Source organism: Bos indicus x Bos taurus, chromosome 9 (assembly GCF_003369695.1).
Source record: "Bos indicus x Bos taurus breed Angus x Brahman F1 hybrid chromosome 9, Bos_hybrid_MaternalHap_v2.0, whole genome shotgun sequence".
Taxonomy (NCBI): domain Eukaryota; kingdom Metazoa; phylum Chordata; class Mammalia; order Artiodactyla; family Bovidae; genus Bos; species Bos indicus x Bos taurus.
Window position 1 is genome coordinate 32,276,998 of NC_040084.1, and position 23,235 is coordinate 32,300,232.

The 23,235-nt window shown below is 44.3% G+C and overlaps 1 protein-coding gene across 2 annotated transcripts in view; it reads left to right on the forward strand.

Annotated features, from left to right (window-relative positions):
* Window positions 1-16,856, forward strand: part of MCM9 (minichromosome maintenance 9 homologous recombination repair factor) — a 96,726-nt gene extending 79,870 nt beyond the window's left edge. For both annotated transcript variants that reach the window (XM_027551116.1, XM_027551115.1), the window contains 5 exons: window positions 5,333-5,535; window positions 6,117-6,320; window positions 7,617-7,699; window positions 8,162-8,307; window positions 12,835-16,856. In XM_027551116.1, coding sequence (XP_027406917.1) covers window positions 5,333-5,535; window positions 6,117-6,320; window positions 7,617-7,699; window positions 8,162-8,307; window positions 12,835-14,296 — 2,098 coding nt within the window. In that variant the 3' untranslated portion in view covers window positions 14,297-16,856. The remainder of the gene's footprint in view (window positions 1-5,332; window positions 5,536-6,116; window positions 6,321-7,616; window positions 7,700-8,161; window positions 8,308-12,834) is intronic.
* The last annotated feature ends 6,379 nt before the right edge of the window (window positions 16,857-23,235 follow it).

Here is a 23,235-nt window from a genome sequence, read left to right on the forward strand (position 1 = left end):
AGAGGTGGAGACTTCTTCTAAAAAATAAGAATCACATTCTTAATTGTTCCATGTAACTGTGCCAATTCCACAAACTGTTTTTTGAGTTGAGGTTGACGTTTCTCCATGTGGTGGGCGTATACCTACAAAGGTGTATCATAAGCCGCTCACCCACTATTCATCTGCACAGGGGGCTGGGAGAGAACCAGTCAGTATGATTTTTCAGTACAAAAGCTTGTTAGGGGCAGTCAGAATAGAAAAAAAATGCTCAGGCCCTCAGGATGTCTACTAAGGATGTAACTTACAGCGTCAGTAACCAAAATATCAGTTTGATTGAATCCATATGTGGTTGAAAAGACCAGTCGTTTTATTGTGCTCTGCTTATGTTACTTAAATCTGAGAACATTGTTAAAGTCTGGGAGTTTAACATCTTACATTTTGTCCTGGCTGCTAAATGAAGTCGAAGAGGAGACCAGGAAGAAGAGGGTACAGTGTGAGATAAAGGGGCGTCAGGACTTTAATCCGCCCTTTGGAATGTGCCCGTCGGCTCTGCACCTGCAAATGGCGGTAGAGGGCCGTACGGCGGGGTGAAGGCACGCGAGCGCTTCACATGCGATGGTCTTTAAGTCTGTAGATGCTAAACGAAATAATTACTTGATAAAGATAGCATTTCATGTATCTTCTAGGTTCTTTTCAGTCTCCTCAAGGGCAGGGTATCTGATTCTTAAATAATAGAAGATGCCCTCACTATTGGCTGAGGACACATTTTGGGAAAAAATTTGACATTGCAATTATATATTTGCTGCTACTAAATTATACTCACGTACCTGGGTAGAAGTGCGGTCTGAAATTTAAAAACAAGATGACAGTTTACTGTTCTGCTCAGTAAACATGTCTTGACCGCTCAGGAGCGTTATATGGTCTCTGATTGCTACTAATACCAGGAAAAGGAAAAGAGAAGGCTTTTGTTCTCAAGATGCTCACAGCCTTGCAGCAAGACAGACAAGTAGACATTTATTGTACACTGTGATTCTAACAGTCATAGAAGAGCCATGGCAGCAGTCCACACTGAGCTAATTTTCAGTCTTCTAGCCCATACCTGTCCTCAGTCAGAATCTCAGAGGTTGGACCTGGGAATCTGTATTATTAGAACCCACCTGCATTCTCACTGACTAGCCAGGCTTGGGAACCACATCTCCAGGATAAGACTGCTCCACACCTGTCTTTTGTGACATTAATTAGCATAATGTCCTCAAGGTTCATCCATATTGTATTATGTGGCAGGATTTCCTTTGGAGTAAAGTGAAGTGAAAGTTGCTCAGTTGTGTCCAACTCTTTGCGACACCATGGACTATACAGTCCATGGGATTCTCCAGGCTGGAATACTGGTGTGGGTAGCCTTTCCCTTCTCCAGGGCATCTTCCCAACCCAGGGATCGAACCCAGGTCTCCCGCATTGCAGGCAGATTCTTTACTAGCTGAGCCGCAAGGGAAGCCCTTGATTTCCTTTATTTTAGGCTAAATAATATTTCATTGTATGAGTGTGTGTATTCTTCATCCATTTAGTCACCCGTGGACACTTGTATTGCTTCCTCCTCTTGGCTGTTATGAATAGCATGCTGTGAACATTGGAGGGTGTCCGTACCACTTTTATTCAACTTGATAGAAAGGCCATCTAAGCTGAAGGCGTCACCCTTCATCTGGGTCACATTTTACAGCTGAGAAAGTTGACTGGGCCTTTGTCATTCAGAGCCTGTTTCAGTCTTCCCCTTTACTCTCTGAGGTCTAGAGGCAGTTGTTTTCTCCAGCCCTTCAAAGCCTCAGATTTCTGAGCCGTCTGCTCTCTTTCATCACTCCTTGAAAACTGGTCACTTCTGTCCTGTGCTCATGTCTTTCCTGTAGTGTTTCGCCAGAGGGAGTGTTTCTTACTTTAGTCACAGTGTGATGTGAGTGAAAGGTGGGGTGCTCTGTTCCGTGTAGTCCCTCAGGTGGCTGTCTGACTCCAGGGCCTTTTATCCTCACCTATACCAGCAGAGAGGGAGAAAAGCAGGGAAGGTTGTCCAGGAAGGTTCTTAGGCGCCTGACCTGGAAGTAGATATGCTGTCTCCCCACTCCACTGGCAGGACTTATTTTTACAGCTCTGTGCTGCTCTGCTGTGCTGTGCTTAGTCGTGACTCTTAGTGACCCCATGGACTGTAGCTCACCAGGCTCCTCTGTCCATGGGGATTCTCCAGTCAAGAATACTGGAGTGGGTTGCCATGCCCTCCTCTAGGAGGTCTTCCCAGCCCAGGGACTGAACCCAGGTCTCCCGCATTGCAGGCAGATTCTTTACCAACTGAGCTACCAGGGAAGCCTACTTAACTGTAAAGGAAGATGGGAAATTTAGTCTTGCCCTGCCCCCAGGGAGAAAGGAAAACCACGTTTGCACACAGAGCAGCCACTGCCACCGGCCAGAGCTAAATTTGGAAGTGCCAGCCTGTAGGTAGTGATTAAAGCCGTCAGCAAAGATGGGGATCACCATACAGATGTGATGAGACTATTAAGACTGCCACAAAACAAGGGTGCTTTCTGGAGGGCCTGCCAGGGTAAAAATCACTTATGTAATTTATGTAGGAAAGTTTAAGCATGTGGATTAAACAATGGAAAGGCAGGTTTTTCAGAAACTGGAATGTTGTCCCTCTTTGAAGTTAGTGCAGGAAAAAAAAATCTTTAGCATGACTATTTTATATCTGGTGAAGCCTGTAAGTATAAAATGACTCTGAGTTTGAGAAATACTGAACTAAATAAAGATTTTTGATTTATCCCTTATTCAGCACATGTTCATTGAGCATTTAAATATGTGACCGGCAGCATGAGCACTGTAACAGTGGTCATGGGCCCTCAAGGGGAATCAAATTAAGTAGGAAAGAAGTAAGGCAAGGAAATGCATACCTAAAACCTCAGGCCCAATCTTTAAACCACAGGAAGTGCTTAAAACATTTCAGCATCAGGGTAACAGTTTGGAGGTACAGGAGTTTGGGTTTTGAAGTGAAGCTGACCTGGGTTTGAATCGCAGTCCTGTTGCTCTGCTTGTGACCTTAACCGTCGTTATTACCGTCTGAAACCATCTAGTTTCCTTATTTCCAAGTTGGTGATAATATCTACCTTTCAGGTGGTTGTGAAGATCAGGGGTAACATGTGTACATAAAGCCTGGCACAGGGCTTTGCATTACATATATGATAGTTATCTTTTTGTTACTAGGAGAGTAGAGCTCATACTGGGTTGGTGAAATGACCTTACCTTACACTCATTCATGCGTCCTCGTTCAGCAGAATGTAGTGAGCTGCTGCTGTGCACGTGACACTTAGGATGAGGCTGTGTGAGTATCTTTATTCTCTAAAGCCCCATTCAGGTGGTAATGTGGGTCACGTTTGTATCACAGGTTTGCAGCCACCAGGCTTACATGCTGTCTTCCCCTCTTTCAAGTGACCAAGGCCACTCTGTCCCTCCTGGCGCTGCCCCACCTTCCTCTTTGCTGCTGGTCACAGCCTGACTTACTGTCCCACACCATCTCCTCTTCCCCTGCCTGCTCCTCTAACTTCATTGCTCGAATCTCCACAAGCTGCTCACCCCCCAGGAAGACTGTTCCTTCACATATAAATCTTCCTTAGCTTTCTTCCCAAAGCTGCTGCTTTGCATGTTTTCCCAGTTACCTCGGGAATAACTCACCCCCTTCTTTCTGTTTCTGCTTGTCCATTGTCCTTCTGTCTTTGCAGACACGAACGCAGGTAACTGCCACCAGCGTCCGTTGCACATGTCCTGTCTGGTGGGCACCGTGTTGAGCCTCCCTGTCCTCCAGCAGTTCTGTTGTGAACTAATCGAAGGTGGGGACCAGCTCTGTACCTTTCTCAATTCTCAGTACAGCCCTTTGCCCACAGGAAATGACTTGTAAATAGCTCTTGATCAGAGAGAGGAAGAACAGCCAAGTTTATCTCTCAGAAAATCATTTGTAAGCAATTATTTCATAAACAGTTGTATTTTGTTTGGTATTGTACTGAAGTATTGAAGCAGTGTTCCTTTTTTTCTGATAAGTGCAAATAGCCTCTTCGGTATTAGATTAAATGTGCTTTTTGTGGGATTAGTTAGGAACCATTTACTACATTGGTTTTATGGCAAACTGATTCTGAGTTCTAAACAGCTGCCTTTACAAAGTCATTTTGGTATATGAATAAGATGTAGACTCTATGTTCAGAATTTTCCCCTATCAGTGATTTTTTTAAAAGAGGAGTTAGTTTTCAGTGAAAGTGTCTTGTTTGTTGTTCTCCTCTGTGTCTGCTTGTGCCACAAATACAGATTCTCAGACTTTTCAGTCCTCGGGCATGAGGTCATTGCTGGAGCCAACTGGAAATAGATCGAGGATTAACACATGTAGCACATGTTTGCCGAAGTCCCAGGGCTATGCACTGCTACTGAAAACCACCATCGCTAGAGAGCAGACAACATTTACAGAGAAGGAATTCTATACTTGTTACTGTCAGTGAATGTGCCCTATTATTTTGAGGACGTGCCCATCATAAACAAGTTTAAAAACAACATCTGAGTTATGTCATCTCCATATCTGCCCCGCCACTGCCCTGACTTGCGTGCGTCTTCCTTGGCCACTGCCTTGTCTCCCCAGCGTGTCCCATCTGTGGTCCTTCCCTGTCTAACCAGCCCACCATGCCCCAACCTTTTTAGCCTTCCCTTCTCTGTTGCTCCTCAAAAACACCACGCTAATCAGCCTTCAGTTTTCCTGATTTCTTCTTTTTCTATCCCTCCTCCCCTCCATCCCTTGCTCCTTCCTTTCCTTTCCCTTCTGCCTGTTTCTTTCACTTTTAGAAGAACCGAAACAAGTAAGTGAACACACAGAACAAGTCCGTGTGTCACAAAAGGCCTTGCCCAGAAACCACTTCATAATGTTTCTCTGAGTGTCTCTTCCATATACATAGATGAATACACGTCATCTTTATTTCCCCTGGGAAGTTTATGCTTCTAGAACTTACTGTATTCTGCCATGTCTCACCATTATAGAAAATGGATTGCAAGCTCCTTAAGACCAGTATCCATGTACGGTTTAACTTTGTGTACCTCTTAGAGGGGTCTACTCAGAGTCAGGGCATAAGAAATGTGTGTTGAGCACTTACTTCTCTTCAAGATAGGTTCGTATAAATATGTCCTTCATTTGAACTTGGTGTTTGTATCATTCCACGTTCTCTTTGACATGTTCGTCTCTAAATTTTTAAGGTACCGGAGCAGCCCCTTTCTATTAATAAGTTTAATCTTGTTTTTCATTTGAATCTCAACAGTCAGTGAACTATACCTTCTCTTTTGGTAGCCTCGTGTGCAAACTGAACACAAGGACCACCATCCTTGCAGCAACTAACCCCAAAGGCCAGTACGACCCCCGTGAGTCTGTATCAGTGAACATTGCCCTTAGCAGCCCACTCTTAAGTCGATTCGACCTGATCCTCGTTTTGCTTGATACCAAGAATGAAGACTGGGACCGTATCATTTCCTCTTTTATCTTAGAAAACAAAGGTATGTGGAAGCGATCAAATCATTCAAATTGACAGAGTAGACATAAATGAAATTTTCCTTGAGGAAAATCAAATAAATACCCAACTACGAGTCTATAGAGAGATGCTTAGACAGAAAGCAGTGAACCTAGTTAGCGAGCCTAGAACAATGCACAGAAGGAAAAGGGTCTTCCTTTGCTTGCCGTATGTCCTTTGTGGTGAAAAGGGCAACTTTATGATATATAATGACCACGTGGTTCACGTCCTGTACACAAAGAAAACTGGACTGAATTTATAAAGCAGAATCCTAAATGTGGATCTTTTGTCAAAAAATTAGGCTTACCAAGTACTATTTATTATTGTATATGGCAGAACAGAATTATTCTGAATAATTTAAACCTTTGTAGGAAGCTTACCTTTATTAAGCTTAGAGCCTAAGACTATTTATTATAGAGCTATATGCAGAGATAGGTCTAGATTTCAGTGGCCAGAAAACCAGAAGGTTATCCTTTTAAAAATGAGTACAGGAGCTTTGTCAAAACCCTCAAAATGAGATATTTGCCTGTTCTTAGAAATTACTGACCCAATACTTGATATATACAGGTTACCCAAGCAAATCAGAGAAGCTCTGGAGCATGGAAAAGATGAAATCCTACTTCTGCCTCATTAGGAAACTACAGCCCACACTGTCTGATGAGGGTAATCAAGTTCTGCTCCGGTACTACCAGATGCAAAGGCAGAGTGACTCCCGGAACGCTGCCCGGACCACCATCCGCCTGCTGGAGAGCTTGATACGACTAGCAGAAGGTTAATTTCACTCAACATATACTTTTATTGGGTGCTCACTGTGAGCTAGGGCTTTCCTGGTGGCTCCAACTGTAAAGAATCCGCCTGCAATGCAGGAAACCTGGGTTCTATTCCTGGGTTGGGAAAATCCCCTGGAGAAGGGAATGAAAACTCACTCCAGTATTCTTGCCTGGAGAATTCCATGGACAGAGGAGCCTGGCGGTCTACGGTCCACGGAGTCGCAGAGTCTCACACGACTAAGACTAAACACACAAAGTAAGCAAGGCTTGGGACTTGGCAATGAGTAAGGATGATCTCTGAGATGCTTGCTCACAGTTGGTTAAAAAGTAAAAGCTTGAAGCTATGAAACCTACACGGATTATAGATGTTGAGTGGAATGTAGTGGCATTAAGGAAAAGGAATCTTTGTGACATTTCATAACTTCCTGTAACTTCAGACATCATCCATTTAAAAAGTCTTGCTTGCTGTATGTTTTCCTTCTCGATGGCCTCTATCTGAATATGCCTTTGTTGGGAACTGTTTTCTGTATGGCATCCTGGGTGATTTCTCACCAGTTGCTACTCACAGCCGCCACTAACACAGTAACGTTGAATTAGCAATGCCGTCCTCTGTCCCATCCCTAACGTGTGAGACTTGCGTGCATACTCGCAGCTAATATGCACCCTCAGACTTTTTTTCCCTTAATACTGGCTTTTACATTTAGCACTTACTTAAATAATCCTAAAAATTTTTTTCACATGAGTTAACTGTATGATATAATGATGTGATATATGCTTAACTAAAAAGTTCCATAGAACAAAACTGCTTCACTTTTTCAAGGATTTATAATTAATATTAAGGCAAGAAATACCTAAGATTTAGGCTTGCAAGTTTGATACTTTTGAAAAGCTGACAGATAAAGAGATGTACCAGAGATGAGAAATCAATTTTAGTCTTGTTTAGATTATAATAGATTAGAATTAAGAAGAATTAAGAATTAATTAGAGAGTAAGAATTAACAGTTACTGAATATCAATTATATGCTTATATAGCCCCTTTGTTTGCTGGAGCCCAGAGTACTTTTTCATGTGAATACACAGAATTGTCATGGGCTGTGCAGAAGAATTAGGCCCTTTATTAGAGAAAGAACCTTAAAGCTATTGAACTTAGACATCTGTGCTTGTTCTAGTAAAATGTATTTGTTATTAGAAGCACATTAATAATATACAGTTTTGGAGTAGGGGGCACCAATGACATTTGTCACCTCAGATATTCATAAAAATAATTTCCTCATCATTTCAAATGCACCTTTCATAGCTCATGCTCGCCTGATGTTTCGTGATACAGTGACTCTGGAAGATGCTGTTACAGTGGTGTCGGTAATGGAGTCCTCCATGCAGGTGAGCATATCTTGTACCTAACATTTGAACCGTAATTGCAAACATTGTTTAAAAAAGACAATTTATAACATATCTGGAGTTATAAAAATGGCCATATTTTAGACCTATTCATTCCTGGAAATTTATCCAAAGGGACCCATTTAAAAGAAGCGAAAAAAATTGTCATGGAAACAGTCTGCATTGTTTTACCCACTGGTGTAAAGTAGTGGGTCTTAATCCTTCTTCTCCTCAACACACCTGAGAGATGCTCATGGTTCCACTCAAGACAGTGTGGCTTCCCAGAGCAATGCATGCCACTGGAAATTGGGGAAGAGGACTACTGAAATTTGAATCAGGCTCCCAGATGACTCTGAGAGCCGTGACAGGGGTATAGGGGTTGGTCTTAAGCACCTGGGATCAGTGGTCCCTAGCGTGGAGGCCTGGTGACTCTCCCTGGTATTTTCCATTTTCTCATCCTGTCAGGGAGGTGCGCTGCTAGGAGGTGTGAATGCACTCCACACTTCCTTTCCCGAAAACCCTCTGCAGCAGTACCAGACGCAGTGTGAACTCATTCTGGAAAAGCTGGAGCTGCCCAACCTCTTGAGTGAAGAACTGAGAAGACTTGAAAGGTGAGAAAAGAAAACCAAGAAAGGCATGTAATGGAACATGCTTGTTTGGCATTTAGTGAAATGAAAGAAGTGTAAAGTAAGTGGAAAATCTATGTAGGAGATTTCAGTTACTTGGTGCTACATAATCTACTCCATCAAAGCTCAGTGGCTTAAAAAAAAAAAACCCCACCGTACCCTTTTAGTGCTTACTTTCTGAGAGTCAGAAATTCAGGGGCGTTTAGAGGGGATGTTTATTTCTGGTCCACATAGTACCAGCTGGGGTCACTCGTACACCTGCATTTAGCTGGGAGCTCAGCTGGGATCGGAACTTCGAAGGGAGCTTCTGTCACATATGTGGTGCCTTTGCTGGGGCGGCTTACTTGGCCAGGAGCTCTCTACTGTAAGGTAGTAGGAATTCTGAGATGGTAGCTTAGGACGCAAGTAGCTGAGCAAAAGTGGAAGCCGCTAGCCTTTCATGAGCTGGGCCAGAGCAGACATGGCATCACTTCTGCCACATTTTACAGGTCAGAGCAAGTCACAGGGTCAGCCCGCATACCAGGTGAAGGGACATGACACCACCTCTTGATGGGAGAAGTGGTGTAGACATATGGAAAGGAGGGAACTGATGGCAGCCTCTATGGGGACCACCTTCCACAGCTGTGTTTCCTTGGCTGGCTGGTCTAGTGAGCCTTATGGAGAACATGGACTGGTCCTTTACTGTGTATAATCAACTGGGTCCTGATTAACGAGAAGGACCAAGGTATGCCACCTACAGTTTGCACCCAATATAATGCAGTTTCCATCGAGAAACCTTGGTGAATGGCTGCATCCTGTTTACTACCACCGCTTTTCCCCTCTTCTGTTTCTTTGGCTCAGTGTAAGAGGTAGTGCTGTCCAGAGGTGGCTGGGACTAATGTTGAGGAAGAGGAAATTGGCCGCCAGGAGAGTGGTCTCTCTCATCCCAGGCCAGACCCAGACACAAAGTACTTTATAAGCTGGCTGTATCATGTGTCCTCACCAGGAGAGGACATGTGCAAGGGTATTTGCATAAAGAGTCTTCATGCTTATTAATATTTTAATTCACTTATTGTCTAAAGCTTTTCTGCAAGCATAATAAAAATTTGATCATTAGTCTTTATATGGCAGCTTCCCTAGTAGCTTAGATGGTAAAGAATTTGCCTACAATGGGTCAGGAAGATCCCCTAGAGAAGGGAATGGCAACCCACTCCAATATTCTTGCCTGGAGAATTCCACAGGCTGAGAACTAAGTGACTAAGAACACACACAGTCTTTATATAACCCAGGTGAAAGAAAATTGCAGGTAGAGACCGAGGCACAAATTGCTTTCAGGCCAGCCTGTGCCAGAATGCCGGGAAGGTTCCGGAAGTGGAGATAAGAGTACAGCACTGGCTTCACCCAGAAAAGGCCCTTCTGGTCTGTTAGCAGCTGCTCTGACCCTCCCTCAGCATCATGATTCCTTCCCTACTACACTCCCAAATCTGTGACTTTTAAAAATTTACAATTCAACAGCCAGACTGAAAAAATTCCTCAGTAAGAATGACATTTTATGTTAAAGAGGTAAATCTGTTTTTCATCCTACAGGGGAACAACGCAGGAATGACAGGAGCAGTGTTTCAAAACCCCCTTTTCTAGTGACTTGTTACTGTGGACATGTGGGAAAGAACATGTCACATGCATCACCTCAAGAATTTTTGCCTGAACTTTTACGCTTGAAAGAAAGAGCCGCTCAGTCATGTCCGATTCTTTGCAACCCGCCAGGCTCCTCTGTCCCTGGGATTCTCCAGGCAAGAATACTGAAGTGGGTTGCCATTCCCTCCTCCAGGGGATCTTCCCGAGCCAGGGATGGAACCCAGGTCTCCCCCATTGCGGGCAGATTCTTTATCATCTGAGCCCTGCGTGCTCCCTAAATACGTGAGCTTCTATTACAGAGCTTGACTTTGAGTCTGTGCCTGTGTCGAGGGAGTGAAGGATGGCAAGTGTGTCCATCAGGCCTCTTCCTGCTGGTGCGAGTGGGTTAATCATTGACCTGAGTGGGTTAATCATTGACCCGAGCCAGTGGGTTAATCATACCAGTGTTGATCTCAAAGCTGGGCACTGGGGAATAGAGAGCATGTGAGAGCCTAGCGGCTACACAGGGAGAATTTGGGGAGCACATTGGGATGATTAGCTGTTGAAGCAAAACCTTGAGAACTCTTTTCCTGGCACTTCTCTCCTATTTTGCTCACTCCCTTCATCCAGCAGTATTCTCTATTTATAAAACCCCAGCACAGCTTTCTGGGGAAAAATGGGAGATGGTTTTGTCCTGCTGATACCCAGTAAACTTGCACTTTGTCTAAAATCAGCCTCTTTATCTTCTGGTCTCCTGGCCTTTTCATGATCCAGAGCGTAGTGTTAAGGTCAGTACTCCTCCTTTGCTTCTTTTATGGTTTGAGGTAGCCGATCCTTTTCAGTCCTGTCCTGGGCCTGGCTTTGCATTTGGAGAGGATTCTTACATTTTGAGTGAGCAAAAACTCATTTGAGTACCCCTGACACATGTCAGATTCAGGAAAGGAAGGACTGTGAGTCTCAGAGCAGTGTTGTATGATAGAAAAAGGGCAGTTAGACTTATCAGATTCAAGATGACCCTCCTGGAGGGAAGGAAGGAAAACAGAAAGAGTAAGTGATGGTCTGAAAGATAGGATTCTGCCTTAAAAAAATTTTTTTTTCCCTTTTGATATTTCCTTGTAATGCAAGAATTCCTGAGCTGATCCTCACAGCAATAAAACCAGGTGGCCCGCAAAGAGGGGCATCTCCTGTGCCTCCTGCGTTGCAGGCAGATTCTTTACCACCAAGCCACTGGGGAAGCCCCTCTGCTAGTGACAGCCAGCCGCAAATGGCAGCTGCCTTACCCATCTTAAAACAGAGTGTGGAGATGTCTTTTAGGTGGTATAGTAAAGTATAGAGTTTAAATAGCAGTACCTTTAAAATTCCCATAAATTATTCAAGTTGTGGAGTGTTAACAATTATGAGCATCCCTGACCTCAATTTGATACTGAAAGTATACTAGATAGTAGTAATTTTGAAAGCTATTTGGGTTTGTTTTTGTTTTTATCTTTTTTGGTCTGACTGTGATTACAGTGAATTCAGATTTTCTGTATTGTTGTTCCCAAGTCTACTATGAGTGACTGTAACCCAAATTTAAAAAATAATTTTTTAGTGTTTTTTTTTCCTGGCTGTAAACAATAATACATTCTTTTTTTCTTTTTTTAATGTTTTTTTTTTTTTTTTTGGCTGTGCCAGGTCTTAGTTGCCGCATATAGGACTTTTAGTTGCTTGTGACATATTAGATCTAGTTCCCTGACCAAGGACTGAACCCAGCTTCCCTGCTTTGGGAGCACAGAGTCTTAGCCACTGGACCACCAGGGAAGTTCCAATACACATTCTTTATAAAGTATTTTGAAAGTAACAATAATGAATTAATAAGGTAAAAAAATCACACACAATCTTATTTCCCAGAGAGAGCTATCATTAATGTGTTAATGTATTTAAATACATTGAAATTTAAATCCATTTAATTTTGATGTCTTCTGTTCCTTTTTCTATGATAACCCATGATTTTTAGAAAAATTTACTTATCAGCTTTTTGGTGTAGTTTCTTTTCAGATTTAGTGCATGGAAGCAGAGTCACATTGCTCCTTATACTGAAAAGGCGTTTCTAGGTTGTTAGGAAGGGCTTTCTAAGGGACCTCTCTTTGAAAAGCTGCTGTAATCCCTGTTAAAAATTGATCCTCTGGTACTATTTCAGTTTCTAATATGCCCAAGGTTTAAGACGAATGTCACAAGGTCAACTCCGTCATTCTCAGCAGGTCAGTAGGTTTCAACTCTGTATCAATCTGATGAAGAGTGGCTGCCCAGAACAGATGCTGAAATGTGTGGGCTTGGCAGGAAAGAGGTCATGGCTGCCTGGGGGAGGCCTGCCACGAGGGTGACTGCTGGAGGGGGCAGGGGGTGCCAAGCACAGAGGAATCATAGTCTCTTTACTCTTGAGGAAGGTCATTTTTTAGATGCACTAAAATTCAGTACCTCATTTAATTAAAGAGGTTTGAGGCGGTCATAATCTCTAGTCTTTCCCTTTGGTTCAGCTCTGCAGACTGGCTGCAAAATAGCTCGAGCCACTTTTCTTGGTCAGTAGTCAGCTACTGTGCACATAGCCACCAGGTTGTCTTGTAGGTGAACATTTAACACAGGAGAAAAGACTGACCTTCCAACAATCTGATGAATGAAACAGACTTTCAGAGAGATCTGAAAATATAGACAAACCTGCTCTTTGATTTTCTTTATTTTACTACACTTGTAGGTTAAATTAGTATGATTATCAGAACCCTTGTATTCTATCCTGGTGAAAAAGGATAATTTCCTCCTGCTGCTCTAAGAGATGGTGTGTGGTATTAGCCTGGAATTATGTTGGACTTAAACCCTTAGATGGCATCTCAGAGAATAAAGAAAGGAAAAGATTAAAGCAATACATATTTTCCTTGTATGCTTCAGGTTACAGAATTGGAGTGTGGACCAATCTCAGCCGCAGGCCATGGAAGCAGAGACGATTCCAGGATCCCTGGGAGGTGATGCCCGGAAAGAATCAAACTTCAGAACATCGACGCAGCAGGAAGTAAACTGTAGCGCGCATCGGTTCTCTATTGGAGGCAGTTTCGGGGGAAGCCCACTTCTCGGTCCCTCTTCCCATCTGGGGCCTAAAGGACCAGCAAGTGGAAAGCATTCAGAGGAGCACAGAAATAGCCAGGATGGCAGTTTGGACTGGTTTGATTCAGTGGCAACTCATCCGATTGAACCTAAAAACACTGCTCCTGTGTCTCCTAGTCCCAAAACAAGTAGGGGGGCAATGGCTTTGAAAATCTGCAACAACAGATCTCAGGGTAAGGAGGATAGGGAGGCAGGCCAAAGGAGCAAATTGGAGACTGAACCACTTCCAGCAGCAGGAGAGACAGAAACTCCACTGAGGCCAGGCAACCGTGAGGGTGAAAGGCCAAGAAAGGCCGCCACGGTTTCTGAAGCGGCCGTATCTGCTGATGAACCCGACTCGGTGCTGACTCATCACGTCCCCAGGAAACTGCACAAGCTGCACAAGGCTAGGGCCCAGGAGTTGTGCAGGAATCCCACCAGGCCGCCCTTGCAACCCACAAGCCCTTCTCATCCTCAGCCCACTCCTATCCAGAGCCCGGAGAGAGTGCTGGAAACTCCCAAAAGAAAGAGACAGAAGTCACACGCTCAGGCGCAAGAGCCCCACCAGGAAAGTGTTGAGAGTCTGGGTGCCCCTGTGGCCAAACTGGCAAAATTCACTTTCAAACAGAAGTCAAAACTGACCCATTCCCCTGAAGACCGTGGCCCTGTATCTCCTGGCACCAGTAAACCAGTAGTTCAGAGTCCTGAAAATCCCCAGCGCAGAGCAAAAAGAGGAGCAGCTTTGCCTGGGAAGGGCCCAGAAAAGCTGGCCTCCAGAATTAGAAGCTCGGCTCAGCCGCAGGATGAGACAAGGGGGGTATCACCGCAGCCACCCTACAAAGACAGACCAGAAGAGAAGAGGGAACGCGCCCCTGCAAAGGGAACTGTCCAGCCTGAGTTAGAGCTTGGTAATGACATGGGGCATTTCTTTCTTGCTAGTGAAAGAGTCAGAAAGGAAGAGGTTTCATGCAGTAATAAAAGCAGCAAGGTTCATGCTTGCACGTTAGCCAAATTGGCAAACTTCTCCTTTACTTCCCCCTCTGAATCCAAATCAGAATCCCCTCCTCCTCCTCAAAGTAAGAACCCGAGTGAGGGTGGCCCCAGCTGTGTGGCCACAGCTACAGCGCTTGGCAGGAAGAGGAAGACTTTTCAGCTGGACACATCCACCGAGAAACTAAGTCTTTCCAAAACATCTCTCTTCACTTTACCAGAACTAGATGATGAACCATTAGATTTTGATTGGGATGAGGAAATGAGAAAAAAGCCATAATCATGAAAAGCTTTCTGGTCAAGTTTCACCCTCCCCCACCAAAGCCATCCCCTCCAGGACATCAGTGTGCCATTTACAGATGGGGGCACCATTCTGAATGCCCCCCCCAGCCCCCGCCATCAGGTTTTGTAAATTCAGGTTTATCCTCATGTCGTGAAAAGCTGTACAGTCGTTGTAGGTCACTGTGACACCAGCACATGAATTGCATTAATTAACAACTGTGCCTTGATTTTGCAAACATTGTACTTGTATTCCTAAAATGTTTCGTTGTGTTTTGTTTGGGTTTGATATATTTTTTAAGGGGGTGGGTTTTCCTGAGACCCCTTCTTTCATTCCCTCAGGAACAAAGGCCACGAAGGTAACGCTCATAAAGCTAACAAGTCAGATGAACTCTTTTTCTGTTGTTTTTTTTTGTTTTTCACCCAAGATGTGCTGAGTATGGTAAATATTATTATGATTTGCGAGAATCATGTGATTTTTCTGAATTTTTTTATGTTTATTCTCATGTGTCATATTAAATATTATTGAAGCTTTTGTTTCTCCAAGAGGCCTTCTCACAATTCCATGGTAGACTTAAAGATCTGGCAGCTGGTCAAAGAGATGCTTTCTTGGGATATTGACCTGAGTTTTCCTTTCTCTCTTGAGCCAATAATTTATGCTTCAGATTTTTTTTTATGTCTTGGGGACTTACCTTCAATACAATTTAAATCCTGTGGTTGGAAGAAGAGGGTGTATGGTAATCTCAGTCATATATCATGGCACCCATCCAAGTGGTTAATATGGAAATGTGATTCCTACTAAGTTATGATTCATTTGTCTTTAAACCCAAACAACGACTGGTAGGAACAGACAACTCAAGCTTTGTCTTAAATGCTTTTAGAATAACTTCTTCCTTTAGATTCTAGCAAGGATTCCATAATTACAAACTTTCTGTCCTGGAGTTTGAATTTGGAAAATGGTAATAGATTCTTTCATTGTCTGAGGGACTTTCGGCATGAGGAATACTGAAAGCTGTATGTACTTAGTTTATGATCATTTCATTGAATTCATACAGAAAAAAATTTAAGAATCTCAATTTTTCTTGAGCATTTAAATATTAATTCCACAATAGACTAATTAAATTTTCTGAAAGATTTTAAACAATGACTACAAATTTAGTATGGGTGAGTCTTTTGAGATCATCAGACAAGTTAAGCAGCTTAAAGACATACCTAAGCAGTAATTATAAAAGTTGTTGTTGTACATTCACTTAAACCTATCCTAAAACATCAAGACTATCGTTTAGGTAATTTCTTATTTCTGTACTTTTACTGACTTCCTAGTGTAGTATGATTCTTAATGTGATATCTTCCTCATCTCTCTCTATTAGTACTTCTGTGGGCTTTAGCATTCTTACTAGAACTAAAGGAAAAAGAAAGGATCTGGGTTGTTAAGCGGTTGATTAGCCAGGACATGGTCTGATTGTGAAAACAGGGCAATTCAAACCCGAGCCAGACTGATGAGCTGACTTGTTTTTTTCTTGGTAGACTTTTAAGTCCCTTTCTTATAAATTTTTGTCTTTGAGACTTGGTATCTCTTGCAGTAATGATGTATTAAGCTGGACATGACTGATAGTACCTAACCTATTGATTTGCCGTTAGGGTATTTTGATCTGTTTTTGTCATTTAATGTGGTTGTATGCTAAAGCCTTCATTTCTGTCTTGATTCTAGAGCACTTAGTTTCATATAGTTAACTTGTCTCTTCAGGACACAGTAATTCTTATTTTAAAAGGCAGTGTGGAATTGTCTGTCTTCCTTAGCTACTGTACATGACCATCTATGCCATCTTCTGCTGATTATTATCTGTACTCACCATATGTCCTCTAATTGTGCTAGTAAATCCACCCTACTTCTTTTCAGCACCTTCCTCTGCCGGGATCATTTGCTCAAGTTACAAGTTCCATTGTTTATTCTTCAGTGCTTAGGCAGCAAGTAGGAACTATGTATGTAAATATTACAAACCGATACAATCATTAAAGAATAAACTACTCAATATGAATGCTCCCCTACTTATTAAAAAATCAGCCTCTGTCACAGCTGACTTTTGTGTTATGACCTTCACAGCTTGGTCAATGGGAAGTCCCTGTATGTTGACACTGAGGTCCTTTTAGGACTCTGACTTTCCTAAAAGCATCTATGCTATTTGAAAAGAACAGCATGTTCCAGACCCATTTGAGTTCTTTTCCTACCTCAGCTCATAGAATCCGCTGCCCCGAGGCACTGTTCCTTAGAGACCAGTGATATTAAATGCGGAACCCCGGGCTTCAGGGCTGCGTGGGGAGGTCAGCACTACCCCTGCTCTGCGGTCCTTTAGTTTCAGAGCTGAAAATGTTTAGCGTCCCGGGGCCGTGTTTTATCCTGCTGTGTCCTCCTTTTATACTGTGTGATTTCACGACAACTATGGTATTTTTTCTTATATGGTATTTAATGTGTGTACCAAGGAAAAACATAGGTGTCTCCGGGGAAATATGTACAGTCTCAAAAATCATATTTGTAGTCAATAAAGGAAATAAAGGAAAGTGTAAAAATAACCTTTATTTCTGATGTCAGGCTATATTTTTTTTTTCAGGCCAGTGGACTCTTTAGAAAGATTTTTAATAATATAAAATTATTTAAACATAATAAAAGCTGTACCTAATTTTCTTTATCAGAGGACTAACCCAGAATCTTAATTCTATTATAACTATATAAAAGGAATGAGTTTTCTGACATATTAAAGATTCACTTTTCAGTGTATATGTGGTATTCTAAGATTTATAGTGGGGACTTCATTATTATAATTTTTAGCATTTCTTAGAAATACAGACAAAACAAGCATATTATTCTGATATCTTTAATTCTTTGGCTTAATTCAACCAAACATTACACTTTTTTGAAGATATAGCAAAACTTTAATAATAGAGATGTACTCTTGATTGTCAAATGTTAATTCTGACAAACCTACATATTCTTTGGGGCTTCCCAGGTGGCTCAGTGGTAAAGAACCTGCCTGCAGTGCAGGAGATGCAGGAGACACCAGTTCATTCCCTGGATTGGGATGATCTGGAGAAAGACATGGCAACCCACTCCAGTATTTCTTGCCTGGGAAATCCCGTGGACAGAGGAGCCTGGAAGGCTACAGTCCGTAGGGTCACAAAGAGTCGGACATGACTGGAGCAATTGAGCCACACACACATCTTTGTGTGTTTACTGTATTTGATCTCTCTGCCTTCTAGTGCCAAGCTGCGGGTGGAATTGCTGGAAGACCAATTCTAGAGAAGAGCCTTAGGTCAGCCGCAAGGAAGATCCCTAGAGCTCACTTTTAGCCAGTCCACACACAGCATTCGGGTGTTCAAAACCTACCAACCCCAGAGGTCTAAGTCTATAGGGACTACCTGGGACCAGGCTGACCTGTCAGATGTAGCCTGTCAGACACCCTCCTTTCAAATGTAAAAAACTCCAAATGTGGAAGGCAAGGCCAGTGTGTACTCCTCAGAGTTGAAAATTACGTTTTTCGTGTCTGCTTTCCATATTGTTAACATTCAAGAAGGGTGAAAGACGACCACTGGCTCACGTTGGTGCTGTCTCTCTGGTAGAGGTCTCACTGTCTAGGTCCCATCTTGCAAGTGGTGAAGACCCCCCCCCCACCAGGTGTACTGGGGAGCGTTACCCCAATTCATTCCCTTCACTGTGCTCGGGGGACACACACAGGAAACTGTGATAACTGTCCCCCATGACACATTCTTCTCTTGTTCTTACATCAGTTCCACTGTCGTTCTTCCCTCTTAAAGGCTTAAAAATGCATCTAAAAGTAATGTTTGTAAAAGTGAACTTGACAGAAAAACTCAAGTATTAATAAATAGTTCATGTGTCTATGTGAATACCCAGATGCACGATATCCACCAAGAAGAAAAATAGGATATACACACTCGGCCTGATCTCACAAGGAGTAGGGTGTAAGTCATTTATCTTGTGAATGTGAACGCTTTTTAGGCCACTCTTTTTAATGTGTTGTTCTTACCTGATGGTGCTAATCATGAAGAACCCATCTGCCAATGCAGGAGACATAAGAGTTGCAGGTTCAATCCCTAGGTCGGGAAGATCCCCTGGAGGAGGGCATAGCAATATCCCACTCCAATATCCTAGCAATATTGGGCAATATTACCACTCCAATATCCTCACCTGGAGAATCCCATGGACAGAGGAGCCTGGAGGTCTGTGGCCCATTGGGTTGCAAAGAATTGTACGCAACTGAGCTACTGAACAACAACAACTTTATGTTTGGTTGGCACCTTAAGTCAACTGAATTGAACCACCAGAAAGCAAGTATTTGCATCAGGCACACTTTTGTATGAGGACAAACTTGTTTTAAGACTTCCGTAATAAACCTGTGTTGATAGCCTGCTTAGTATTTCAGATCTAACTTTTCAGTGCCCGCTGATACATCAAGGAGACTGGTTGCACAGCAAAATTGGGAATTTGGTGAACTGGGTTCTTGGACTGAATGGTCACTAAGCAGAAGTATCTCACTTGATTTGGCATAGCTGACTCTCCCCTCCCTGAAATCCTTTGTCGCTTGGCCTCCAGGACATCACATGCCTGTGGTTTTCCTTGCTAACCTCTCCGGTCTCCTCAGATTTCTGCTCCTTACCTAGTTTCTCCTTCTCACTCAGACTTTTAATGCTGTTTTCTATCTGCACCCCACCCCTTGTTATCCTCATTGAATCTTAGGGCTCCCCAAGCCTATCGATTAGCCAGTGATTCCTTCCCTGAACTCCAGACTCCTCTATCCAGCTCCTGGTCAGTGTATCTCCACCTCAACATAGTTCAAATAATACTCCTGATCTTGTCCCTGTCATATTTGGTCATTTCCCAGATTTATCCATCTTGGTAAACTAGAGATTCCATCCTTCCAGTTGCTTAAGCCAAAAACTTGAGTCATCCTTGACAATTTACTTTCTCTTGCACCTCATGCCTCATCTGTTAGCAAATCCTATGCAATCTACTGAAAAAATATATATCAAAATCTACACTTCTCACCACATTGCTGCTGTCACACCAGTCCAAGTCACTTTCTCTGCTGCTCTGCCTCCCTACAGGCTATTCTCAGCGCAGCAACCAGACTGAACCTGTCAGATACTATTACTTCTTACCTCAAACCCTCCAGCAGCTCCCATTTCATCCCGAATAAAAGCCAAACTCTTTATAATAGAATAATGATCTCTAAGGCCCTGCACACCTGGCGACTTGCTGCCTTTTTGACATGCAAACATTGACCTTGCTGGTTCCTATAATTTTCCAGACCTGAAGCGGCCCCGGGGCTTTTTCACTTGCTCCTCTATCTGTAGAGTGCTTTTTTCTGAAGGAACTCCTCACTTCGTTCAGGATTCTGCTCAAATGCCACTTCAGTGAAGCCTACCTGTTCACATGGCAAAAACATTCTTCCTCTTACTTAATTTTTCCATAGCATTTTTATCCTCTAACACAGCGTAACATTTACTCATTTCGTTTACTGTCCACAGGTGCTAACCTCAGGGGAGGGAAATCAAGAGTGGAGAGTAGAGGAGAAAGACCGTGAGTATCATTTGTTACCTCCAGACCAGCTGTTGGGCGGGTGGGGAGTGGGGGGGCGTCTGTGGCTTGTACTACAGCTGGCACAACAGCTACCCCAAGGTTGATGGACTTGGGGGACTCTGCTGACATCTTCCCAGACCTCATTTTTTGTAGAGGCCAGACTGATGAATGAGATGGAAATTAACAGGGATCGCCACTCTGCTTCCTTTAGGTCTTCAGGGTTGTTGCTGCTGCTGCTGCTAGGTCGCTTCAGTCGTGTCTGACTCTGTGCGACCCCATAGATGGCAGCCCACCAGGCTCCCCCGTCCCTGGGATTCTCCAGGCAAGAACACGAGTGGGTTGCCATTTCCTTCTAGTTTCTGCTGTTGCCTCAGGATGGTTGTAATTTGCAGTCTGGCTTAGAGGGAAAGTAGAGGTGCAGTGCCAGAGACTCGCACTTACCCTTCCCCACTTCTAAAAAAAATATTTTTTATTTTTGGCCGTGCTGAGTCTTTGTTGCCGCGTGCAGGCTTTTCTCTAGTTGCAGTGAACCGGGGCTACTCTCTCGATGCGGTGGCTTCTCTTGTTGCAGAGCACTGGCTCTAGGCACCCGGGCTTAAGTAGCTGTGGTTTATGGGCTCTGGCGGAGAAGGCAGTGGCACCCCACTCCAGTACTCTTGCCTGGAAAATCCCATGGACGGAGGAGCCTAGTAGGCTGCAGTCCATGGGGTCGCTAAGAGTCGGACACGACTGAGCGACTTCACTTTCACTTTTCACCTTCATGCATTGGAGAAGGCAATGGCAACCCACTCCCGTATTCTTGCCTGGAGAATCCCAGGGACAGCAGAGCCTGGTGGGCTGCCGTCTATGGGGTCGCACAGAGTCGGACACGACTGAAGCGACTTAGCAGCAGCAGCAGCAGCAGCAGCAGCAGAAGCATGGGCTCTGGAGGCTCAGTAGTTGTGGCACACAGGCTTAGTTGCTCTGTGGCACATGAGATCTTCCCCTATCAGGGATCAAACCTGTGGCCCCTGCATTGCAAGAGGGATTCTTCACCACTAGACCTCCGGGGAAGCCCTCTTCCCCACTTTTTATTCACAGGCCAAGGAACCAACATGGATATGTGGATATTCTGGCAACTTCCAAGTATTATCTATTTCAATTATTCCAGGGCCAAAAGGGAAACGGCAAACCTTGATGCTGAGTGGAGAGTGTAAAGGTCAGCAGGCTGCTCTCCTCCCCTTTTTTGTGTGTCCTTGAGACGGATGATTATCCCGAGGGGAGCGCTAAGGTTGATGTTAGCACATGGAGGGACCGCCTTCCAGGTGTGGCCCAGATGGCAGTGTGTTTGCACATGATGCTGAAACAGGATGTAGTCAACGCTGCCAGGAGTTCTGGGCTTTCCCCACATGGCACATAGCTCTCTCCAAGTCTCTTGGCTCGGAGGAGAAGTAGCCTTTTGTGTCTGGTCAACAGTAACTGAGAAGCACTGGGAAAGGAAGAGAGAGAGAGATGGGGGAGTATAGACAAATGGCCATCCTTCCCTCAGATGTCTTAAGTGTCTCAGTCAACAAATATTTATTGAGCATCAACTATGTGCCAGGAACTCTTCTAGGAACTGAGGGTACATCAGTAAGTAAAACAAACACAAACCCCTGCCTTCATGCAGCTTACATTCCAATGAGGGTAGACCCTATCATTAACCCTGTTTATAGATGGGCATGATCAGAGGGACTGTGTTAATTTTTCAGGGTCACACAGCCAACAAATGGCTTCTGGAGGAGTAACTGTTGGATTTCAAAATCTGTGTCCCATCAACTGTATCATAACTGCTCCCAAAAGAAATGTGACTGTGTCAGGGCAAGGCCAAAGTCATAAGGGTCTAGTTCATTTCCCATTTAGTCATCACGTGCTTTCAGAAAAAAGAGTGTGGGCAGCCCTCTTCTCGGAGAAGGCAGTGGCACCCCACTCCAGTACTCTTGCCTGGAAAATCCCATGGACGGAGGAGCCTGGCGGGCTGCAGTCCACGGGGTCACTGGGAGTCGGACAGGACTAAGCGACTTCACTTTCACTTTTCACTTTCATGCACTGGAGAAGGAAATGGCAACCTACTCCAGTGTTCTTGCCTGGAGAATCCCAGGGACGGGGGAGCCTGATGGGCTGCTATCTGTGGGGTCGCACAGAGTTGGACAAAACCAAAGTGACTTAGCAGCAGCAGCAGCCCTCTTCTAAATGGGCGGTGATCCAGGGCTGCAGTGCTGGGCTGAGGGCAGGTCCCTTTCCTCAACCGGCAGACCTGGGCAGCTGCTCCATGTCCAAGGCAGGGGACTCCTCCACGCCTCAACCCCGGTTCAGCACCTAAGTCAGTGCAGGAACACTGCAGGCAGCTGCACAGCCAGGGGGCCATCACTTGCTGGGCTCTGGGCCGCGTAGAACGCACCGAGAACGCTGCCATGAAGGACAGTTAGGTGCAGCCTGGCCACGGGTCCCTTTTCGTTTTCCATCAAATCCAGTCGCCCAACCCTAGATAACCTTCCACAAGGGGTTACTGTTTGTCTGTTTCCTGTGCTTATTTGCTTTGAACAAAGGTGACAAGCGCTGTGTGTTAGTGACTTCAGCCGTGTCTGACTCTTTGCTACCTGTAGCCTGCCGGGCTCCTCTGTCCTTGGAATTCTCCAGGCAAGAATACTGGAGTGGGTTGCCATTTCCTTCTCCAGGGGATCTTCCTGCATTGCATGCAGGTTGTTTACCATCTTTACCACCAGGGAAGCCCTAGTTCCCTGACAAGGCCTGATGATGATGATGATTTAGTTGCTAACTTGTGTCCAACTCTTGCGATCCCATGGACTGTAGCCCACCAGGCTCCTCTGTCCATGGGCTTCTCCAGGCAAGAATACTGGAGTGGATTGCCATTCCCTTCTCCAGGGGATCTTTCTGACCCAGGGATCGAACCCAGGTCTCCTGCATTTCAGGCAGATTCTTTAGCTCCCACTTCTTTAGCTTCCCTCTTAGCTCTCACTGAGCGAAGAGGGAAGCCCCTGACAAGGGCCAGTCCCCTGGAAAGTTGGTTCTCTCTCCTGCTCACACCACTAGGGGGCATGAAGGATCTCTGACGGAGGAACTAAAAAGGCTGGAATCCTAAATTCAACTGCAGAAGCCAGATACCTGCCTGCATTTCACTCTCATGATGAAAACGTTTCTTCCAAAATCAGCCTTCTCGGGCACTTCCAGCCGACACACAGCCCAGCTGAAAGGTGGGCCAGAGTGGACGGGGGCGCTTCAGGGGGCACCCCATTCAATCATATGGAACAGGCTCCATCTTCTGAAAATGTGAACCTGAAGAGGTGCAGCAGGCCTTTGAAACCCTC